The 25,357-nt window shown below is 44.9% G+C and overlaps 2 protein-coding genes across 5 annotated transcripts in view; one reads left to right on the forward strand and one right to left on the reverse strand.

Moving 5' to 3' along the window:
* Nucleotides 1-3,754, forward strand: part of LOC148522916 (uncharacterized) — a 28,362-nt gene extending 24,608 nt beyond the window's left edge. For 2 of the 4 annotated variants that reach the window (XM_088473509.1, XM_088473510.1), the window contains exon 9: nucleotides 1,568-3,731. In XM_088473509.1, coding sequence (XP_088329635.1) covers nucleotides 1,568-3,052 — 1,485 coding nt within the window. In that variant the 3' untranslated portion in view covers nucleotides 3,053-3,731. Of the gene's footprint in view, nucleotides 1-1,567 lie in introns of all 4 variants that reach the window. The other 2 variants (XM_088473511.1, XM_088473512.1) reach the window with 2 other exon arrangements.
* Nucleotides 1-25,357, reverse strand: part of LOC148522909 (alpha/beta hydrolase domain-containing protein 17C-like) — a 541,817-nt gene that overhangs the window by 278,594 nt on the left and 237,866 nt on the right. The window lies entirely within an intron of this gene.

Below are 25,357 nucleotides of genomic sequence, written 5' to 3' on the forward strand. Positions count from 1 at the left end.
GACTAACGTCAATTAATCCAGATATAGACCGTAATCTCAGTATTACCCTGGACTGGTTGCCTTATTGGTAAAACCAAAAAGATTCTCTAGATGCCAAATTGACAACATAAGATGTGGTGGGTTTTTTTTTTTTTTTGGTGTAAACTTTAAAAATGAATAAAAAATAAATAAATAAATCATAGACACATTTATACTAAATTAAAACCTTGTAAGCATTCCGGAAATACTTACGTAGAGTCCAAATTCTTATACGTTCTTACCGAGTATGATTATTATTAATTATTAAATAAATATTATCAAAACATAACTTATTATTAATAAAATACCTATGCAGTCTACTTTAAAATGATTAGCAGAATTGGGCACAAAGAGTTTCCCAATTGCAGATTAAAGGTAACGATTAATTTACAATAATCATGTTCAAAAGTAAATAATATAAGATTACAGATAAAAATCTGTACTTATTGTTGGGTCTGAATAAATAAAAAACTCCTCACACCCCAAAATACCATTTTCTTAATTTGTTGTATACAGAGGCTGTACAGCAGGCATGTCAAACATGCGGCCCAAACCCCGACTGTGTGGGCCCAAATACAAATATCATGCGGCCCAAACCCCTGCCGCGATCTGAGCTCTGCTCCAATCGGGCAGTGTTTATTGTATTTAAAACTGTGAGGCGATCAAAGACCAAAAAAGCCTCTGATTGCATCAGAGGCCAGCGTTCCCAGTGATGCAGTTCGCGGATGACGTCATAACGTGACCAGGGAGGACTAGAGCCTGCGTTGCTGGATCTATTTAGATACAGTCAGCGGCAGCGTCTACGCGGGGGCGGTGGCCAGCATGAAGAGAGGTAAGTACTGCGCAGTGGGGCCTGTTCTACACTGGGAGGAGGCACAGCATAATGGGCACTACTGCGGCCTTTACAGGGGACACTGTATAAGGGGCACTACTGGGTGCACTGTATAAGGGGCATTACTGGGGGCACAACATAAAGGGTATTACTAGGGGCACTGCATAATGGGCACTACTGGGGGCACTGCTTTAGGGGTACTACTAGGAGTATTAACAGTGGCACTTCATAATGGGCACTACTGGGGCACTGCATAAGGGGCTCTAAAACGGGGCATTGCATAAGGGGCACAACTACAGTGGCATTGAATAAGGGGCTCTAATACAGGGGGGAGGGGCATTGCGTAAGGGGCACTACTACAGAGGGCACTGCATTTGTTTATCAATAATAAACCTTTCAAAATTGCATATAAGACTTTTTTTCTTGCGGCCCCCACACTCTTAGACCTTGAATATTTGGCCTGTTTGGTATTTTGAGTTATGACATGCCTGCTGTACAGCTATGAATTGTAGTATCCTTTAGACATGAATTAAGCTATATATTTAAAAAAAATAAGAAGGGAGTCAATAAGTTCAGTAAATTTTCTCCCAGCTCTACACTCATTTCATACATTTTTCTATACATTTATCATGCTGTGGAGGTGTGTTGCTACTTTATACTAAATAATACAAAAAAATCTGAATAACATTCCTTATGTTTTTGTATCTTTCCCATCAGCGCCATATTCTTCCTGTGGTCAAAACAAGCTCTTTACCAAACAAAAGCAACACACAAGCATTACTGAAAGGTCACACTCATAATGGTTCAACAACAACACTAAACACCAACATTAATGTGAAAAACTTTTCAAAGCCCCAAAGAACTTTCCCTCCATGTCAAGTAGAAATGACTCTACCGTTCGGAATACCCACCGCTCAAAGACATATCCAAACAGTACAACAGCAGCAGCAACAACAGAAAAATGTAAACACTGTCCGAAAGACCACGTCCGATATTCAAACACTACAGAATTTTTTGAGTGAACTGAATGAAAACCGTAAAGTTGAAGACATACCTCACACGGAGCTGGATCCCTTGCTTTCCAAATTTCTTCTTGTGGTGAAAAGAAAAGATGGGAATGAGTACGAGCCCCACACCCTCAGGTGCATGATAGGAAGCATCGACCGATACTTAAAAGAACATCGCTACACACACACAATAATATATGGCAACAGCAAAGACTTTCCACTGACAAAACAGTCACTAAATGCAAAAATCAAATTTCTCAAAAAAATTGCGGAAAGCAACCCACCAATCCGACAGGAGGCATTAACAGACGATGACATAGAAAACCTCTTCAAGAGCAGAACACTATCACTAGATAACCCAACAAGCTTACTAAACTTAGTGTTCTTCAACAATGGCATCCATTTTGCACTACGAACAAAGGAGCAATACAACCTTCAGTGGGGAGACCTCAAGTTAAAAATTGATCCAAGAGGGAATCAATACCTTGAATATTCTGATCGCCAAACAGAAGCCGTAGAAAATTGCAAAAATTTAAGACAAATGAAACCCAGGATATACTCAACGCCGCATATACCAGACAGAGACCCAATAACAGCGTACATAAAATACAGAAGCTTCAGGCCCGGTGCTATGATGACACCAGATTCTCCATTTTACTTGGCGCCTAACGTGAACTATAACCCTGCGTTCTCCGAATGGTTCCGTTCAACGAAAATAGGTATTCAAAAAATTAGAGCGATGATGACAACTATGAAAATACGGGCTTCGCTGCCAGAATCAAAAAGGAAAGTGAGCTATATTACAAAGAAAAGACTAGTGGAAAGGCTGCCCCAACACCATTTGTCCGCCACATCAGTGGTGCAAACTACACATCCGTATAATTTACACAGCAGTAATAACCGTTCCAGTATTATAGAGGTAAAGCAGCATAAAGCACCAATCGTCATAAACAACATGCAAACCACCTTGTCACGTCCGTCACAAGATAAGCTACTTCCTTCCGCCAGCAATTTTCATCCCCGCCCATCAACCAGCAGATACGTAGAATCGTCTATGAATAATAAAAGGAGCTTTGTAGATGCAGAATTTGTACAGCAGCGCAATTCAGCCATGTATCTAAATAACTACGCTCACCTGAATTTAGGTGAGCCAGCTAAAAAACGCAAAATGATTTATGACTTTAAATCTGAGTAGACTACAGTACTTTGTAGTGTAATATAAATCACCAATACACTCTTCCTTCAAAAGGAACTTTTTTTTCAAAAATTGTCACCTGGACTTTTGTTGGTTTTTCTATTTTGTTTTTGTCTTCACGTCTGTGTTTTATCTTCACCTTTTAAGCTATATTTATTCAACTTTTTAAGCAACTCTATTTGATTATTTAAATGAAGTTTTCTTATTTCTACAAAAAAAAAAAAACCAACAACATTTTCTTGCATTTTTGTCTTAATTTTATATTTATTATGACATGTACAGTTTTACACTTATCCGCACAGAATTTTCAGGTACAATTTCGTTGTTCAACAGACTCAACCGTTTATATGCTTATGACTGAATGGCGTGACACAAAGGCTCATTTGCCAATTGGCGAATATATAAACGCAGCCCTGCAGTATATAGTGTTGTTGCCGTGCGCTTACACAGGTTCTCATCCGTCTTCCAGTATTTTCCCCCGCTGACACTTGGCGTAACAATTGTTGGAATTGTGGTCTCTGGTAGGACTGCATATTTTGGTGACGATAAAGTCAATTCCCCATGAACACTAACTCCCATTTGTCTCTCCAATTACTGCTCATTGGAGCATTATTTATGTCTGAAATAAGTCATGACAGTAAAAGAGACCTATTATAGGCACTGCATTCTGTTTTCTGTGTCCTATTTCTACTTTGTAAATCCCAGTGGGTTTATGGTACACTATGTATGGTGATGATCCTGGAAGGTGCGATAGGAATCCCATAAAATAATCTCCACCACCTCATATAGTGTGAAAAGTAACGTTTTTTTTTTTTTTTTTGGGGGGGGGGGAGGGGGAGGACTCCCTTCTCTAACATTAAGGGGGGATGTATCAAATCTTGGAGAGAAAAAGTAATCCGCTTCTAACTATCATTTTGCAGGCTTTGCAAGAAAACTTACAGATAAGGTGGATAAATTGCTCATAGCATCTCTTCCCAAGATTTGATAAAGCTCCCCCCTAAGTGTCATCTCTAATTGCAGTTCATTAGACTATCTTGTCCTGAAGCACATAATCTTTCAGATGGGCTGGGGCAGCAGGGAGTGTCCCAATTCATACCTCCAAACACTTATAGTCCCCCAATCAGAATGTGTGGGCGTGGCCTTGAGGGGCGGGAAGGTTTGTCATTTTTATTGCTGCATGCAGTATGGGCGTCTGTCTACGCTGAATGCCGCATTGGCTATCTCCCAAACCCCGCAAATTGGGACAGAAGGGCAGGGACAGTCCCGTCACATCGAGGCAATCTAACCAAAAGTGGGATATTTGTGATATATCCATTTGGTAAGCCTACTTTTGGCACTCTATTATCATGCTAAGCCATGCGTGTAGCTGTAAGAGAGGGAACCTCAACATGAAGGAGAAAAAAAAAGTATTTGAACTGTGGTCTCAGATTGTCTGTGGTTTGTAAAAGATTAAATGGGCTGTCTGAGATTAGAAGGAGAAGACTTGCAAAAAAATAATGGGGGTTTATGTATCAAGCAGTTAAGAGTGTAGAAGTAGACCAGTGGAGAAATTGCCCATAGAAACCATAGCTTTGAGGTAGCATTTATCTTGAAAATTCTATAAAATGATAGGCAGAAGCTGATTGGTTGCTATGGGGAACGTCACTCTTTTCACTGCTTAATCCATCAACCGCAGGGTTCTATTTTGAAAATAAAGCTAGGCCAGTATTTGTATGCTGTATGCAAAAGCAGGCAGTATTTTTCCTGCATTCAAAAATAGAATAGACAATGGAAACCTACTGCATGCATCATAGCATGGCTGCAATTTTGCACTAACTCTCAATTAGACCCTAAATATTAGACAATCTACATCTGCTGTTATGGTATAATCAGGAGCTAAAAGTTAGGCCATGAACCCATAACAAACTGATAGTTTATGTATATCTGATATTTTTAGATCTGTGGGTGCGCATGTGCAGATACAGGGTTGCAATGTCGCTCGCAGTGCCCCAAATGCCGCAGCATGATTGACATGCTGCTGGCGTTTGTGGGCGACGACAAGCAGCGTTACAGAAAATGGGGGTGTGTCAGCCCGTTTTCTGATTACACTGAAGTAGTGTTTATTCTAGCACCATGCACCTGTTACAACCCATGCAGTTCCTCTTTCCTGGCTGGGGTATTGCTCTCTGCACTGGTGCTTCTAGCACACTCTGGTCTCTATTGCAGCAGTTTGTTTCAGCATCAGATGATTGTGTTAGAAGCACCAGAGCTGAGAGCGACACTACAGGCAGAAAAGAGGAACTACACAGATTGTGACAGGTGCAGGTTGCTAGAATGAAGACTGGTTTCAGCAACGTGAATTCCCCGGCCATCCTGAGTAACCTGAGGGTAACTCAAATGACCGATCTTCACGCATATGATCCGGTGCTGCGTTTTTGGACCCAGTTGCAGATCAGAGAAGCTGGCAGGAGGCAACTATTTGCTCAAGACATCTTAACATATCGCAGAGCCGCTGTGAACATAGAAGCAGCGGCTGTATTATCTGCATCCATCTCTGCAATACCAGGAGCACTGAGTACAAAAATCCAGTACACGACTTGTACACTGTCAGAATTAGTGTTTGGTTTTGTCTTGGATTCGGCAGTGACCAAGGTTTTGTTACAGCTGGGTGACGCTTGCAGCACAAAGAACAGCTGTAGACTATATATGTGGATTGTCCATGCTGGAAACAGGAACAAAAGATACTGTAGTCCTGCAAAGTGGCTTGTAAATCCTCACAGGTATTGCAGATGACAGTGAATGCAGAGTAACTTGTAGATTTACACAGGTATTGCAGATGCCCAGACAGCAGTGGAGATTTTCCAGCAGCAGGTGAGAATAGTGGAAGCACCTGAAGCTTATCAGGCACACAGGCTTTTGCAGGGAACAGCTCAGCTTGCTAAACAGACAGTAGCAGGAGGGTACTGTGGAGCCAAAGTACTGAGATGCATAATCCAAGTAGACTACAGGAATCACAGAAGTTGAACTGGCACTGATGGAAGGTCCTGGAAGATTTATAGGACAGCTTGGATGAGGATTGGCTGCAACAGTCATGTGCAGCCAAACTGATCCCAGACTGGCTGACTTGCAATCACGTGATAAAACACAAGATGGAGGCGCCCATGTCCCGAGGATGCTGGCTACAATGTTGAGAATTTCTGGAAAACCTGACCTGAAGGAACAGGCGAGGGATGAATCATTGGAAAGCGGCAGTGTTTTGTACAAACACGAGGTTTCTAGAGCCGATTTGTGAGACAGTACCCCCCCACACACACTTTTCAGGGTGGCCTCCGGATGACCTTTGGGCTTCTGAGGGAATCTTTTATGTAATTTGGCTACTAAATCCGGAGCACTTACATCAGAGGAATTGGTAGAGGCACGTTGCTCAGGACCATAACCCTTCCAATCAATCAGATACTGTAAATGACCATGACGAATCCTTGAATCCAGGATCTCCTTGATCTCGTACTCAACTCCTCTCTGTGTCATCATTTTTGGAGACTTAGGAAGTCTGGGGTGAAACCGATTTGAGTATTAGGGGTTTCAGTAAAGATAGTTGGAAGGAGTTAGGAACCTTCAGATATGCATGCAAATTAAGCTTGTAAGCCACGGGGTTGATCACTTGGCTGATCAAAAATGGTCCAATGAAGTGTAAAGCAAATTTCATTGAGGGTACTCTGAGTCTGAGATTTCGAGTGGATAACCAGACTTTATCTCCTGGCTTGAGACTAGGTATAGCCCGACGTTTACAATCAGCAAATGCTTTGTATCTAGATGAGCCTCTCTGACCATTGGACTGAGGGTGATAGGCAGACGAAAAGTTCAATTTCACCCGCAGCGCAGAACACAGGGCTCTCCAAAACTTGGCGACAAATTGCACTCCCCTGTCAGAAACTATCTCTTTTGGAAGCCCATGAACCCTAAAGATGTCACGCATGAAAAGTTGCAGGGCCGTAGCTAGGGTGGTGCGGCCGGTGCCATCGCACAGGCACCACAGGTCAGGGGGTGCTGTTTGGGCCTGTCAAATTTCTGTTTATTATCATTCTCACTTATAACTTCCTCTTATTTCATCCCCAGCATCTCCTGGCCTCCCCTATCTTTTCCCTGGCCATTCCCCATGAGGCCATTCCCCTTTTTTGGGTGCATCATGTCCCTTTGAAAAATGAGAGGGTTGCCAATGCTCTTTCTGGCACCGGGCACCAAAAAGTCTAGCTACGGCTCTGAAAAGTTGTGCCAGAACGGGTGCAGATGGTAATCCTCTCAAAGGAATAAAATGTGCCATATTGGAGAAGCGATCCACCACCACCCAGATAGTGTTGAACTTGTTGGATACAGGAAGATCAGTAATAAAATCCATACACAAGTAGGTCCAGAGTACATGAGGAATGGATAAAGTAATCAATTGCCCTGCAGGAGACTATCGAGGAATTTTATGCTGGGCACATTCATGACAGGAAGCAATGAAGTCTTTAACATCACGGGAAAGTGAGGGCCACCAGTAACTCCGCTGGATAAACTCTACCGTCTTCTGCATTCCGGTATGACCAGCAAACTGAGACTTGTAGGCCCACTGGATCAATCTTTCACGAAGAGGTTCAGCCACAAAGGACTTGCCAGTAGGTGGAATTGGTTGTACAGAGGTAGAGGCAAAAGATAATGGGTTGATGATAGTTCAGAAACTAAGGAGAGTCCTATCTCCTTTGGATGCTAAGGAGCAGGATAAGGCATCAGCTTTACGATTGCGAATACCTTTAGGGAATGTTATAATGAAGTTGAACCTGGAGAAGAACAATGCCCAGCGGGCTTGTCTGGAATTCAGACATTGAGCAGTGCGAAGGTACAATAAATTCTTGTGGTCTGTGAAAATAGTAATAGGAAATTGTACCCCTTCAAGAAGATGTCGCCACTATTCCAAGGCCAATTTCATGGCTAGCAGTTCCTTTTCATCGATGGTATAATTAATCTCTGATGGTAGGAATTTACGGGAAAAATACCCACATGGATGGAGCTGTCCATCATCAGACCTTTGAGACAGAATTGCACCAACACCCGCAGCAGAGGCATCCTCCTCAAGGACAAAAGGTTTGGAGGAGTCGGGTTGGCAAAGGACTGGAGCTGTAACAAATGCTTGTTTGAGGAGGAGAAATGCAGACTTAGCTTCTTCAGACCACTTGGATGGATTCGCCCCTTTCTTTGTGAGTGCAGTGATAGGTGCAGCAACTGTGGAAAAGCCCTGGATAAAAACGTCTGTAATAGTTGGCAAATCCAAGGAATCTTTGAATGGCACGCAGAGTATTAGGTTGGATTTAGAATGGCTTGTACTTTTTCTGGGTCCATCTGAAGACCGGTACATATAATGATGTGTCCCAGGAAGTGAACGGAGGTCACCTCAAAGACGCACTTCTATAGTTTACAATATAACCAGTTGGCTCTTAATCGCTGAAGAACTTCTTTAACGTGAAATCTGTGGGATTGTAAACTTGGTGAAAATATCAGAATGTCGTCCAGATAAACTACTACGTAAACGTACAGAATGTCTCTGAAAATTCTGAAATACAGCTGGTGCATTACATAGGCCAAAGGGCATGACGAGATACTCGTAATGGCCATCACGGGTATTGAATGCTGTCTTCCACTCGTCCCCAGCACAAATATGAATGAGGTTATAAGCCCCACGTAAATCTAGTTTGGAAAACACAACTGCCCCCTTTACTCGGTCAAACAGTTCTGTGATATGACGCAGTGGGTACCGTTTCATTATTGTAATATCATTAAGACCTCTATAATCAATACAGGGTCTGAGACCTCCATCTTTCTTTTTTATAAAGGAAAACCCTGATCCAGCATGGGATGCAGAAGGGCGTATCAATCCTCTCTCCAAGTTTTCTTTCACATATTCGGCCATAGCAGTAGTCTCAGGGAGAGATAATGGATAAATTCGGCCCCTAGGAGGTGTCTTACCAGGAATGAGGTCTACGGGGCAATCTCACTCACGGTGGGGAGGAAGTGTCTCAGCCGATTGTTTGCTAAAAACGTCAATAAAGTCTCTGTATTGGACTGGAAGAAGTGGTACCTCAGGCGTTTTGCTGGATGAGGAAGAGACATTACTGGTGTGATGAGGTAACACTTTTATTTAAACACTTTAGCTGACAAGAATGACCCCAAGCAGTAACCTGAAGCGTAACCCAGTCAATTTGAGGATTATGCTGCTGGAGCCAAGGAAGTCCGAGAACAATGGAATTGGAAGCTTTTGGTATACAAGGAATCTTATAGTCTCGGAATGTAACACCCTGACATTGAGCTCAATGGCAGTAATCTGATAGGCGATTATGCCACCGGGTATACGACTACCATCCACAGCAGATGGATAGTACTAGACAGTCGTTCAGTTGGCAAAGAGAGGTTGTTGACAAGATCAGAAGTGATAACATTTCCCGCAGCACCAGAGTCAATGAGTGCTGCCAAATACTTAGAAGTCTGGGCCTGATTCAGAGCCGCTCGTAAGCGGCCGCTCGTTCGCTCCGAGCGATGTTCGCACATCTGTGCATGCGTATGGGTTTTAATACGCATGCGCGAACCAGTCAGTGCGGCCGAAAATCGTGTGCTCGCAAAATAGCGAATGCCTGATAATTTGAGTGACAGAATGAGGCATTTGTGGGTGATAACAGGGGAAGGTGCTTGAAAACAGGGAGTGGAGATCAGAACGCAGGCGTGCCTAAAGGTCAAAACGGGTGTTTTAAAGGTGTGCATAATTAACAAAGCAGCGTCATCGACCACGTCAGTTGGGTGTCTTATAGCCAGAACTGCTCGCATGATTGCGGTAGGAAAATGCAACCACAAGAATAGCGAGCAGTTCATACGCCGTTCGATGTACTCGATTAATCTAATAAATAGCGGAGATGACGTATGATGCGAGCGGCCAGGGGGCGTTTTTTTTCAAAATAACCGCATGTTTTGTTCGCTCGTTCAGACATAGAGGCGTCAACAGACCGCAAAGAGCGAACGGTCAGTTTAAATAGCCAGCCCCTTTTTCTGAACGAGCGAGCGCAAATAGCGTCTGGCTCTGAATGAGATCCTCTGACCATGCTTGAGGGTGACATGGATAACACAATCAGGAGTGAATGGAGAATTCTTTGTCACACCCAACCTGACTGCGGCAGAGGCGGAGCGACCAGGTTCGTCAAAAATCTTGCAAAAGACAGATATGAAGCGAGGGTAATCACTGAGGATAGTGTCCGCAGTCTCCCATAATGGTGATGCCCATGCAAGAGCCTGTCCAGACAGTAGTGAAATAATGTACGCCACTTTGGTTCTGGCAGAAGGAAAGTGTAGAGACAAAAGTTCGAATAGGATCTCACATTGATTTATGATACCTGTCACCTCCCACAAACAGCACTACCTGTCAATCACTCTGCGATGGGTCTGCGTAGTCACTGTGATCACAGTCCCGTTCACAGCGTCTGGTTCGTGCGCGTGTACTGGGATGCATGTGCAGTACGAAACAATTTCCCTATTGCGTGCATAATCGCAGTTGGTGAATCAAGCTCTGAGGTCACAACCACTTCTGTGACAGTCCCTTATCCTGCCCAAGAAAGTGAGTTCTCCGTACATCTGAATTGCCACCTCCCAGTCTCTGCCCAGGAACACTTAATACATTTCTGAGAGGGTGACTCTGGACGCACGCACCGCGGGATACATGCAAATTTTTAACTACTTGGACACATGAGCAAATGAAAAACATGGGATAATACAGTATGTGTGCATATCTGCATAGCCTCCCACTCAGATTCAGGCTCTTTATATGTCCTTTTTTCTGTATATTATCTATGACATTGCTGTCATTGCTAAGTAGCCCTATAAGCTATGCCTTACTAGCTGCTTTCTGTACATATTCCATGTGGGGAGGTCTCATGCCATGTGGGGCAGTCTGAGGTGCATTAAGGGCTTTGTGGGTGAGGTCTCATGCCATGTGGGTCCAGTCTGAGGTGTATGTAGAGCTTTGTGGGGGAGGTCTCATGCCATGTGGAGCAGTCTGAGGTGCATTAAGAGCTCAAACCATTTTAGATTTTACACTTAACCTTAAATTCTGATAAAACCAGAAACAGTGCGGTAGGATCTCATAATTTTAAGTGATGGGTCACTGACAAATATTTTGACTCAGCGCTATCACTGATATATACACACACACAATATATATATAAAGTATATGCCAGGTGAGTCACCCCCCTCCCTGTTCCACCCTTACCCGCCTTCCTGCTGTATCCAGCCCCACGCCCCTCTATCCGCTGCTCACCGTCCTCTCTGCTACTTCGCCACACCACCCCTGATCTAATATTTTCTCAGTATAGCTATTAACCACTTGCCTGGCACGGTCGTGTCAGATACGACCACACCAGGCTGGGCTTTCCCTGACATGGTCATATCTGATACGACCAGTCAGAAATGCCCACTAGGCGGCTGTGGGAAGCTAATCTTCCAGCAGCCGCCTATTAGAGGGACCTTCTGGTCCCCCTGCAAGCATGGCTGCCTCTCCAGCGTGTCCCGATCACTGCAGGCCACAGTGATCGGGCACTGTTGGCAACCCCCTCCCGGCGCACTGCCATAGAAGCAGTAGCCACGGCTCATGCAGCCGCAGCTGTTGCTGTGACCCAATCACTGTAGGCAGCAGTGATCGGGCAGCCGGCCCCACCCCCTTCAGTAAGAAACAGCAGCCACGGCTCTGGTAGCCACCGCTGTTGCTATGTATCCGGGCCGCCGGCCCCCGGAACTACAGTGATCACTAGTTGATCACTGTTTAGAAGAAGCAGCAGTGGCAGCTCTGGTAGCCGCCACTGCTGCTATGTATCCGGGCCGCCAGCGGGACACCCTCCCGCTGCGGCTCTGGAACTACAGTGATCACTAGTTGATCACTGTGTAGAAGAAGCAGCAGCGGCGGCTCTGGTATATATGTTCGAGATATATATATATATATATATATATATATATATAGGTATATATTAGAAGCTGCGCTTGAATTAAACCATGCACTGTAACATGATCGTTAAGTCTCACTTAAGTCCAGCCAGAAAAAAACACTGGAATGATTACAGTGTAAGAAATCCTCTATTTTAGCACCAGGTCCTTAATCTGTTTGTACAGGGACCGCAGCTCTCCTTTGAATGACCAGAGTCCAGGTCCGAAAGATATAATAAAAGAAGAGCGCTCCATAGTGCAAAGTAAACGTTGATTTAATAAAGCATCTGCTGCTAATAAAACATACACCTCAAACGGTACTGCTCGTACCTCATTAAAAACAGTGTGGGCTGGTTACCACGTGATTTGAAAATTACTCCACCGGATATCTGCTCCGGACACCGTCTGGGGGATACGCCGGGCTCACACACCCTGTCGCTGGACACTGCTCACAGGCTGCTGTAGGTCGGACCTCATGCGTCCCCGATCAGATGCCTCAAATCACGTGGTAACTAGCCCACACTGTTTTTAATGAGGTACGAGCAGTACCGTTTGAGGTGTATGTTTTATTAGCAGCAGATGCTTTATTAAATCAACGTTTACTTTGCACTATGGAGCGCTCTTCTTTTATTATATATTAACATAAATATATATATCTATATATCAATAGATATCGCAGCGCAGAGCCTCTGATTAGGGATGGCAACTGAAAATCGATGGTTTGCAAACCATCGATGGTCTGACTGAAACCAAGTGGTTTGACATTGCTGGTGGCCATCAATGTTGCACCATCGATGGCAACCCTCAATTGATGTTTAGGAAACATCGGCAGTTGTGGCCTACACAGATCTCGACCAATCGCTAAACAATTGATGGCTTCTAACGATGGTTGAACCAATAATGGTACAACTGTCAATGGCCATCTCTACAGTATAACATAAAAATTGCTATTTTTATGGTATACTGTGTTTTAAAAAAAAAATTTTTTTTCAAATAAAATAGTGATGGATAAGTTTAAAATTATGTTCTTGACCTAGTTCAATCATAAAAGAAACCGACAATTTTGGAGTGCTTTTTGGAAAAAGAAGTCATCAGTTAAGTGGTTAATAAGGTAAGGTCTCTTTTCTTTTCTTTTTTTTTTTTTATATACAGTATAGACAGATTTTGCATTCTTGACATTACTATGTGACCCGTAGACTTTTTAGTAGTGGGGGTTCACAATTACATTATCATTAAATGCCTTTTTTCTTTTTCTTTTCATATTATGGTCATGTTAACTAGGGGAGTTTCCCTTTGTTCATTTGTAGATTCTCACATTACACTATATTAATATATAAATGAAAAGGGAAGAGAGATGCACCTTCTTACCACACTACATTAAGTACAGATGTTTGTTTACTTCTATAAGGTCCGATGTTGCCACCTTGTGTAGTACTGTTACTATCACAACTATCTCATGCAGAGATAAGGAATACATGGGGTGGCAATAGAATCCATATACGAGGATCATCGATAGAGAACTGGTGTGACAAATTAAGCATATTCTGTTTGGAAATGTACATACCATTTATTAACCACAAAGAGAATGATCTAATAAAATTCAATAAGAAGAGCACGTGATTGGCATAAACACCCCAGATGTAGATGTATCAAAAATCCAATTCTGGAGATGGCAGAAGAAAGCGCGGTCAGGCTTATGCAGCTCTCCCCATCCGCTCAATCTCTGCTCTGTGCTCCGGTGGTTCTATAAAAGAACATAGAAAGTTGTCTGTTAAAAATGATTGAAGATAAACAATACCCCCTCCAAATAAAAGAAATGATAGAGACAGCACTTAATGGTATGATGCAAACTGTCACAGCTCTGGGGCCTTGAAGATGTGGATCAGGAGAAGTCTTTACTATGATTCTACTCATGGAACCAGACTCCTGCGACAGAAGAAGGTTGTGCTTCATCACAGCGGTAGAGCTGAATATACTTGGGTAGGGCACAGATGGCTGTGATGTGACACCTTCGGACCAGGAAGCAGGGACTTGGTGCCACACAAATAAGCAGAGAATATTGAAGTTCAGAACATCATCGGCCCACGTTGTTATATGGCATGATGCTGGCAAAGCTCTTCTGCTTGTCACTGTTGCTAGAGACTTCCACTCCTGTCCAAGATCTTGTGATGCCCTCCTGGCAGCCTCCAGTCTATCTGAGCAATAGGAGTGATGTGCCCTCTCTAGACCACACCACAAGTCTTGGTAGTCAGTTGCAGTGAGCTCCTCATAGGATATATAATCCTTCATGGCATTAATATGCCTCACTGTCCCCCATTTATCTGATGATACGGCCAGATGTTCTACTGCACGATGCATCATTGGCTTAAGAAGATGCCGTCTTGCCAGTTTACAATAAACAGCCTGTATGTATCTGATGTCCTTCCACTTGCTGTCCTCTTCCAGCACCATGGCCTCGCAGCCCAGGTGAGGAAGGCATCAGTTGAGACTGACCACTGCAGCAGACACGATGCCCATGTTCTGGCTATGAAGGTTATTCATTATGAGTAAGAGGCCCTATTCTATAATCAGCCTCTTGATGGGACTCCTTGGGAACACCTTGCATCTGTCAACTATCTCCCCAAACAGTATAGTTGCATACAGTTGGATGTCACGGTGACCATAGCCCAAATATCTGATGATGTGACTGAGGACTTCATTATACTTCTGCCAGGTTTTATGATGGTGCATCTGTATTACCGCCAGTAGTGTTTTTAGCAGAGCGGGGAGCAGTTTCAGGTTTCTCATTTTCATTTTTAGCAGAATATTTATAATAAATACATTTCTGAATCTCTAGGCTTGGTCTGGTGATCTCCTGGTGGAATTTGTGATGCCTTCAAGTACTTTCTTACAAACATTGGTATTGATGTCATTCAACCTGGCAAGCATCTCCTGCACGACCACATTATAAATGTGTCCAGTGACGCAGTCTGGATAGGCCAGGAGGGCTGCACAAATACTGGCGATGGTCATAATGTTGTGCCTGTTACTAGACTTCCAAAGAGGCATAAGATGATCCAAAATGTCCTTCCAGAGCCCGCTGTGGACAAGACTTTCAACATAGTCATCAGCAGATAGACACTAATTGTACCCCAGCCCAGTCAAAACTGGCTGATAGATTTTGCCTGCTCCAAAAGGAAGAAGTGGTCTGGTGCCTCCTTGTTCTGTGCTCCGCATAGATTTTCTGCATGGTTCGTCCAGCAAAGTCACTAATGTTACTGTGGCGGCCAGTATTATATCCTCAGTCTCAGTATTAAAGCAGCTTTGGGTTTCCTAGGTGTTCAGCAGGGCACAGGCTTTGGTGAAATATCCTTTCATTGGTGCTTCAGCTGTAGATTCCAGGTTCAGTGCAGCATTGTGAATGATTATAGCTGAATTCTCCCTGTGTCTCTATAAGTGCAAGAGACGCCCACTTTGAATTTCTTTAGACGCTGTGATGCCGCATTGTGCGTCTTTAGACGCAACCATCCAAACTTGCACAAGCCCCATGGTAGGTGCAGAATCTCCGACAGACTATGGCCTTCAATATACTTATTAAGAATCTGAGGGCCTGATTTACTACGGATTGCAACAATTGCGATTATGCACGCAGTTCAACTGCGATAGTATGCAAATTCATTCAGATCGCTATCCCGTTGCAGCACTACACAAGGACGCCGACCTTACCTTACACACATCCGTAATGTTTAGAAAGACTGTGAAACCATCGGTAACATCGAGTAACATCGCAGCCTCATGCACACTTGCACAAGCTCTGACCTTATGCAGAAATTACTAACTTCATCCAACGCTATGAGGCCTCAGACTGCGTACGGCATCGCAGTGGCTAATTTATGCACACCTCTGCAACAGCGTCTGAACGCCCTGGGATGCCTGCGTTTCACAGAACACTCCCCCTGTCACCTTCCACAAACAGCACTTCCTGTCAATCATTCTGCGATGGGTCTGCGTAGTCACTGCGATCATAGTCCCGTTCACAGCGGCTGGTTCGCGCACGAGTACTGCGTTGCATGCGCAGTGTGAAACAATTTCCCAATTGCGTGCATAATCGCAGCTAGTGAATCAAACTCTGAGTTCACAACCACTTCTGTGACAGTCCCATATCCCATCCAAGAAAGTGCGTTCTCCATACATCTGAATTGCCACCTCCCAGTCACTGCCCAGGAACGCTTAATACATTTCTGAGAGGGTGACTCTGGACGCACACACCGCGGGATACGTGCAAATTTTTACCTACTTGGACACATGCGCAAATGAAAAACATGGGATATACAGTATGTGTGCATATCTGCATAGCCTCCCACTCAGATTCAGGCTCTTTATATGTCCTTTTTTTTTCTGTATATTATCTATGACATTGCTGTCATTGCTAAGTAGCCCTATAAGCTATGCCTTACTAGCTGCTTTCTGTACATATTCCATGTGGGGAGGTCTCTTGCCATGGATCTGGGATGTTTTTGAGGTGAATTTAAGGGCTTTGTGGGGGAGGTCCCATGCCATGTGGAGCAGTCTGAGGTGTATTTAGGGCTTTGTCTGGGAGGTCTCATGCCATGTGTGGCAGTCTGAGGTGTATTTAGGGTTCTGGGTGGAGGTCGAATGCCATGTGGGGCAGTCTGAAGCGTATTTAGGGCTTTGCGTGGAGGTCGCATGCCATGTGGGGCAGTCTGAGGTGCATTAAGGGCTTTATGGGTGAGGTCTTATGCCATGTGGGGCAGTCTAAGGCGTATTTAGGGCTTTGTGGGTGAGATCTCATGCCATGTGGGGCAGTCTAAGGCGTATTTAGGGCTTTGTGGGTGAGATCTCATGCCATGTGGGGCAGTCTGAGGTGCATTAAGGGCTTTGTGGGTGAGGTCTCATGCCATGTGGGGCAGTCTAAGGCGTATTTAGGGCTTTGCGTGGAGGTCACATGCCATGTTGGACAGTCTGAGGTGTATTTAGGGCTTTGTGGGTGAGATCTTATGCCATGTGGGGCAATTTGAGGTGCATTAAGGGCTTTGTGGGGGAGGGCTAATGCCATGTGGGGCAGTCTGAGGTGTATTTAGGACTTTGTGTGGAAGGTCTCATGCCATGTGGGGCAGTCTGAGGTGCACTTAGAGCTTTGCGAGGTCTCATGCCATGTGGGGCAGTCTGAGGTGTATTTAAGGCTTTGCGAGGAGGTGCATTAAGAGCTCAAACCAATTTGGATATTACACTTAACCTTACAATCCAATAAAACCAGAAACAGTGCAGTAGGACCTCAAAATTTTAAGTGATGGGTCACTGACACTCGCAAATATTTTGACTCAGCGCTATCACTGATATATACACACACAATATATATACTGTATATACAGTTCCACAAGCTTGGCACTCCGGATGAACTTGGTGCATATTCAGGGTGCCCTCCTATGGATTATAATATAATGGGTGGGGACTGGCAGCCCCACCCATAAAAGAAAAGAAGGCGGAACTCCTTGTTGATGTAAAAAGTGAATATTGTAATCAAAACATCATATGCAATACATACAAAAAATCTGTGTCGATGTTTCAAGGTCCTAAAACCTTTTCATCAGGACAGTGAACAGGACAATCAAGAAAATGTGGCATGTTCTTACGTTATGTAGGCAGTAAGTGCTAGCGTATGAGTGCTGTCCGGCCACGGAGCTCTCGGCGCAGAATGATAGTCGGCTGCCTAGCAACCGCTGATGCCCTGCATCGGAACGCCGGGGGCATCAGTGCTGTAGAACAGTGTCCTAATAAGACCAAAAAGAATGGATTAAGGGCCTGATTCAGAGGCGCTCGCTATTTGCGTTTTGGGTTTTTTTACGTTTCAGCCTCCAGGCCGCTTGCAAAGCTGTGCGTGACCACCCACAGCTAGTGCAAGCGGGCTGGCGATGGTCGCGATTATCACGACCATCAGGCTTGCGTCGAGACCCTGCGAGAGGGTCTCGGCTCCCGCAAGCCCGAGTGGACTTCCTGCTCTAATAGAGCAGGAAGTCCACTACTGACATCATGAGTGATGTCAGTAGGGCCGCCCACAAACAGCAGGCGTTCCTAAGGGAACGCCTGCGTTTGTGCAGCCACCCCCCCTCCCCGCCTACAAAACGGGGCGAGCTGTCAATCAACATCGACAGCCGCCCCGTCTTGTAGTGAGCCCCGGAGCGACGGAGCTGCCGTCGCTTACTGGGGCTCGTGCATGCGTACGCCAGAGGCGGCACATGCGCAGCGGACAAAAATCGACCAGCTTGCGAGCGGTATGCGCTCGCGAGCGGGTCTGAACTAGGCCCTAAGTGTGGGTATTTAGTGACTCATAGTGATTAAGTAATAATAATAAAAGACTAAAAATAAAAATACTATATGTGTTCAATCAGCAGCAATAGTAATCTAGTGATGAAACTATATATATATACACGATGATGACAGAAAATACACTCTAATATAATGAATTTTTAAATAAACATATATCTCTCTGCTGGTAAAAATATGGACCAGTCAGTTGCACGGCATTCCAAACAAAAACAATGGGCCTGATTCAGACCCACTCGCGAGCGGCTGTCCGCTCGCAAGTGGGTCGATGGTCTGCACTGAGGAAGGACGCAGACACCATCGTCCTAAGGGCCTCATTCAGACCCACTCGCAAGCGGCTGTCCGCTTGCAAGTGGGTCAATGGTGTGCACTGCGCATGCGCACGACGGAGGGAGCTCCGTCGTGCGCATGCGCCAGACACGACGAGCGAAGGACTTTCCTTCGCTCGTTGTGTCCGATCAAAGGGGGCGTGCTGTCAATGTTGATTGACAGCACGCCCCCTTTGGTGGGCGTGCCGGGGGCGTGCCTCCCTGACGGGGGCGTTCCCACGGGAACGCCTCCCGTCAGAAGCCGGCCCACTGACATCACTAGTGATGTCAGTGGGAGTGATTTTGGCTCTGATAGAGCCAAAATCACTCCGGAGCTTGCGGTTGAAAACCTCAACCGCAGGCTCCGGCTCGCAATTTCGATGGTCGCGATGGTCACGACCATCGCGGCCATCAAAATGCACGCTCGTATAGCCTGTGGGTGGTGACCCACAGCTATACGAGCGTCCAGGAGGACGCTCCATGAAAATGGAGCCCGGCCCTCATGCAGAGCGTGCGCTCTGCTCAGAACGTACGGCTCTGAATGAGGGCCAATATCCTCTATCGAGTCTAAAGTATAAAATTGTGGATCACATCCCGGTGGATATACGAGGAGGGGATCGGGCTAAACGACTCAGCCAATGTGAAACCCGCTGGGTTCACACTTTAGATACTATCTTCCCTAAAGGACTCAATGAAAAAAATATGTGGAACGTGTTTCTATGAAGATTTATCCACAACAGATCATTCCTCTGACCATACTCTTTGGAATACTTACAAGAATCTACCATAGTCTGCAGTAGCATTTGGACTTAGTAACATCATTATTTTATTTTTTTTAACAAGACAGCAGAGAGATATATATTTATTTAAAAATTAATTATATTGGAGTGTATTTTCTGTCATCATCGTATATATATATATATATATATATATATATATAGTTTCATCGCTAGATTACTATTGCTGCTGATTGGACACTTATATAGTATTTTTATTTTTAGTCTTTTATTATTATCACTTAATCACTATGAGTCACTTAATACCCACACTTAATCCATTCTTTTTGGTCTTATTAGGACACCGTTCTTCAGCACTGATGCCCAGTAGCGTAAATTCATCCCAGACACCCGGAGGCAAGTTATAATTTGGTGCCCCACCATCACAGCCGCTGACACTGTAATGTAGCAATGTGCATGCAGAAAGGCTTTAGATAGACGAAGGCAGCAGCTGATGGTCTGACATGGAGCTCTTCTCTAGTGTATGGTGGCTTCTCAGGTGCCGGGAAGAGGAGCCATGTATTGGGCGGCCGTGACGGTACTCTCCAAGTACATAGTTACAGCCATAAGTGGCGTGAATATGTTGTGGACAATGGAGGAGGTTCCCCTTCAGAGCTGGAGCCCGGCGGCAGGTGCCTCCATTGTCTCCCATAGTTCTGCCACTGCTGATGCCCCCGGCGTTCCGATGCAGGGCATCAGCGGTTGCTAGGCAGCCGACTATCATTCTGACAGCTTCTGGCTTTTTCCCCGTGACAGCCGGAAGCCCTGCGCAGAGAGCTCCTTGGCCGGACAGCACGCATACGCTAGCACTTACAGCCTACATAACGTAAGAAAATGTCACATTTTCTTGATTGTCCTGTTCACCATCCTGATGAAAAGGTTTTAGGACCTTGAAACGTCAACACAGATTTTTTGTATGTATTGCATATGATGTTTTGAATACAATATTCACTTTTTACATCAACAAGGAGTGCCGCCTTCTTTCCTTATATGGGTGAGGCTGTCCAGCCCCACTTCCCCTCTGTCCGCTGCTCACCACCCTCTCTGCTACTTCACCACACCACCCCATATCTAATATTTTCACAGTATAGCTATTAATAAGGTAAGGTCTCTTTTTTATATATAGACAGATTTTGCATTCATGACATTACTATGTGACCCGTAGCCTCTTTAGTAGTGGGGATTCACAACTACGTTATCATTAAATGCCTTTTTTTCTTTTTCTTTTTATATTATGGTCATATTAACTAGGGGAGTTTCCCTTTTGTTCATTTGTAGATTCTCACATTACACTATTAATATAAATGAAAAGGGAAGAGAGATGGAGGTTTTTCAAGGCAGGCACTAGTCACGCCCCCACAATATTACCACCCTCACCCTCCCCATATTACTAGTCACACCCCCACGGTGCTGGTCGCATCCCCTGCGGTGGCACACAATAGGCCCTTCATACTTTTCAGCTCCAGACCCATGCATCTGACACTGCATGGGACATGCAACGCTAGAAGGTTTAAGTATTTTTATTTTTTTACACTTCTTTTCACAGCAGCTGGGAAGATTTTTACTGAAACAAATTATATACTGCCTCTAGGTTAGAGGTTCTCAAACTCTGGGCCCGATTCAGACCCGGACGCTAGGCTGCGTTCGCATGCAGCTGGCCAATAGTTACAAACTATGAATGCGTATTAGATGCAGTGCACTTGCGCAAACCAGTGGCTGCGATCGGGAGACTATAGCTCTGTGCATACTTCCAGAGCGCTAGCTTTAGTGACAGAACGGGGCATCTGTGTAAACGGGGTGTGCTTCAACTAGCGCAGGCGTGGCTGGGCGTTTGTACACCAATTTAAGGGCATGCATAATTGACTCCCAGTGTCAGCATACACGTCACTGGCCTGTTTTGATCGCAGTGCTTGTGCTAGGCTAGGGTCTACCTCAAACACTGCGTATGCAGCCAATGGTTCTCGATGTTACTGATTGTCTTAAACACTTCCTGGAGATGACGTGTGCTGCGAAGGGAAAGGGGGCGGCATTAGACCAGTTTGCGATTGCATAGACGCCACGAGCTAAGACATAGAGGGCGTCCTTAAGCCATGCCGTGCGATTGCGGAATTTGCATACCCAGCCCCTTTTGGCGGCGTGCGAACACAGCCTAGTGACCGGGTCTGAATCGTGCACTCAGTCCTCAGGACTCCACACAGGTCACATTTTCCATATCACCAGACAGGTGCACAGGTGTATTCATTACTGACTGACACATTTTAAAAGATCCACAGGTGGAACTAATTATTTCGCTTGTGATTCTGTGAGGAGACCTGGAAAATAGGCACTGTTTGGGGTCCTGAGGACCGAGTTTGATAACCTGACCTCCAGGGCATGAGGGAAACAACTATGGCCCTCATTCAGAGCCGCACGTTAACAACAGTACGCTCGTTGCGTTCCGATGTTGACTAACCGCGCATGCGTCGGTGTTACACTGCGCATGTGCGTACGGCAGATTGCGAGCTTTTTTTCTCTCGTTCCTAAAATAGCGTACAGGAAGTGACATGTCAAATGTGATTGACAGAACAGGGCGTTTTTGGGTGTTGACGGGGGTGGAGATGAAAAAACGCAGGCGTGGCGAGGCGTTTTTGGGGCGTACATACATTAGCAGATGCGAACGTCAAATGTGTTCGGACCGTCTCATACGTCACTGAAACATCCGCTTTCCCTTCAAAATGCTCGCACAGCTTAGGGTCAGGATTACTCGACCACATTGGCGATGGCCTTCTCCTCCGTCCCGGGACTCCACGATGGTGCAGCGATTAATCGCGGCTGGTCAGTAAAGTAATTAGTGTTGGATTGAAATCCGGCTTGGTATGTGTTTGGAAAGCAGTTTATTGGGATAGCACAAAAGCGTACGCAGGTGGAAATCAGAGCTGCTAATGTCATGATTACACAATCAATTAGCGTACATTTTTGGGGTTTTATTTTGGCCACAATTTGGTGGTTATGGCCTATTGTACAATAATGTCACAATACAATGTCAGTGTTTTGTTTTTAATTTATTGTTTACACACAAACAAATTGGCCTAATATTGTATTGCCTTTTTTTGTGGCCGAGATATTTGATCCAAAAAAAAATATAACATAACTACTAACATAAGCGTAAATACAAAATTTAAAAACATTTCACAAGAAAGGAGAGGGAAGTTTTGACCAGAAAGGAATATGAGCCAAGCACAGAAGGAGTGTGGGAAAAGTCGCCATTGCTGTCACCGTTTTCTCGCCCGTTTGGCTGGGTGAGGGTGGGCGCCAGACCGGGTCCGGGATGCCATCGGGCTGGCCTGTCCAGAGGCAGATGTTGTGGCCTCTGGACTAGGCACAGGGCTAGGCACATTTGGAGGATTGGCTGATGTTGTGCCAGAGGTGGAGGATCCGGATGTTCCGGCAGGAAGGGAGGTCGGCTCCACCATGTGCTGGCGAACGAGCTGCTCCAGGGCATCGGCGATGCGGATGTTGGCCCTGGTATTTTCCGCCAGGGCCTGACCAATGGTCACGTTGGCCGCAGCATTTTGCTCCAGGGCCTCAGCCACCCGTATCAGACTGGCGTCCATCCTCTGCAGAATCTCCGTATGGCAATCCGATTTAAAATTGAGTTCTGTGAGGAGGCCCACTGCCTGCGAGGGGGCACGCCCTGGACTGGCTTCTGCAGGGTCCTCAGCCGGATGTACTGGTTCCTCCCCTGCAGAGCCAGCAGAAATTCTGCGCCCAAGGCTCCCCTCTGGAGCAGACTCATCCGCCTCTGTCTCTGTTAGGAAATTGGAGAAAAGACTCACATTAGAATCTACATATTGGCACAATAGCATTTCTGAGTTGGTGACATCACAAGACTTACCTTGGCCAACATGAGGAGCCGCAAAGTCTGGCATGTCCGTATCCATGTTGGACACGCCAAACACCTCCACAGCCTGCACACACCCCTGTGCCATCTCTTCTAAGTCTGTCAACTCCAATGACACAGGGGTGGGACCCCCACCTGTCCCCCTTGCATGCCTAGCCCTGTCGGCAAGTTTTTGTTTGAGACGATATTTGAAGTCTGCCCATCTGTGGAATGAATTTGGAACCATTATCCTTTTTTTTACAATGGGGTTTGTTTATAGGATGGGAAAGTGTTTACTTACCGCCGTTTGACATCCCGGGCTAGACGGACATAATCACCCACCCTATTGACAGCAACGGCGACCTCCTCCCACATTCTCCACTTCTGGCTTTGGCTCATATTCCTGGCTGCCTGGGGCAGGATGTCAACGCACTTCTGGATCAAAACCTCCATCTCCTTGCTTGTGAAATGTGGCTGCCTTTTTTTTTTGCCAGCTTTGGCGGGTTGACTGGGGTCAGCAGTCTCTTCCATGTCATCCTCCTCACCTATTTGGGTAAATATGCAGATTTAGCCACTTCACAACTTGCACAATATTATGTTTTAAAAGAATCATTGACACAAAATGCATGAAGGCCTTACCGCCGCAATTTTGACCATTGTTTCCCTGGTTTGAAGCCATGTCTCTGCTTCCAGCATGAAATCATCCCGAAATTCTATGTGATTTCGTGACGTATTTATACATGCGTCCTTAGTTTGCGGCCGCATCATTGATTGTGCGTCCCTATGATTCATCCTTAATTTGTGCGGGAAAATAAACACTATTTATGGCTTGGTGTGTGTGGAGTCGAGGTGGGGTTGTTGGAGTGTTGTCGGTTAAGTGGTTTGGATTTGGTTGTTTGCGGTTGGAGGATTTGGCAGAGTTGGTTTTTTGTTTGTTTTTGCTACATTTCTTTGGTTTTTCCGTTCGCATTTTTTTCATTTTTTCCACATCCTTTCCTGATTTGGTAAGTTTTGTGCATTCAAATTTGTGGCCAATTGGTGTATTCTTCTGTTTTGTGGTTCGTTATTTTGTTTAACACTCATTTCATCTTTTTTAGTTTTTTTTGGTTTTCGGACCCAAAGAAGTTTTTTGTGGAAATCTTATATATTCGAGTTGGGTAAGTCCATTTTTTGTCTTGCATTTGCGAATTAATTACCGCATTTTTGACTGTTGGTGTAGCGACTTGCATTTGCGAATTAATTACCGCATTTTTGACTGTTGGTGTAGCGACTTGCATTTGCGAATTAATTACCGCATTTTTGACTGTTGGTGTAGCGACTTGCATTTGCGAATTAATTACCGCATTTTTGACTGTTGGTGTAGCGACTTGCATTTGCGAATTAATTACCGCATTTTTGACTGTTGGTGTAGCGACTTGCATTTGCGAATTAATTACCGCATTTTTGACTGTTGGTGTAGCGACTTGCATTTGCGAATTAATTACCGCATTTTTGACTGTTGGTGTAGCGACTTGCATTTGCGAATTAATTACCGCATTTTTGAATGTTGGTGTAGCGACTTGCATTTGCGATTTAATTACCGCATTTTTGACGGCTTATTCATCATATAATCCAGTTTTGCTTTTCCCTTTTCCATTTTTTGGGTCCATTTGAACCCTATTTGACGTACGGTGTGCAATGTCGTTTTCATCGATGGCTAAATGTGTGTTTCCGCTATTTTCTGTGTTGGCTTGCAACAATTTTTAAACAAAAAAAACACCCTCTAAATTTTTGAAGTCTCATTGTTGGCTTTTTTACAGTTTATACGTATCATGACAATACCCCGGCATGTAAGCAGCTATGGATGGTATCAGAAAGCTAAGTTGTTTTTTGTTACTTTTGGGGTGGGTCAAAAGCCTTACATTGTAAACTTTGAATTTCAGGTAGATCTGGGGCGAATTGTTCTGGCCCTGCTCCCGGAAGACGACCAACCTCAAACTCGTCCCAGGCGTAGGCATCGTAGGCATGCAAGGCCCCAGATATTTCGAACACGTGTCACCCTTTTTGGAATGCCCGATGATGAGGTTTT

This window comes from Taudactylus pleione, unplaced genomic scaffold (genome assembly GCF_031769625.1).
Source record: "Taudactylus pleione unplaced genomic scaffold, aTauple2 ptg000136l, whole genome shotgun sequence".
Lineage (NCBI taxonomy): Eukaryota > Metazoa > Chordata > Amphibia > Anura > Myobatrachidae > Taudactylus > Taudactylus pleione.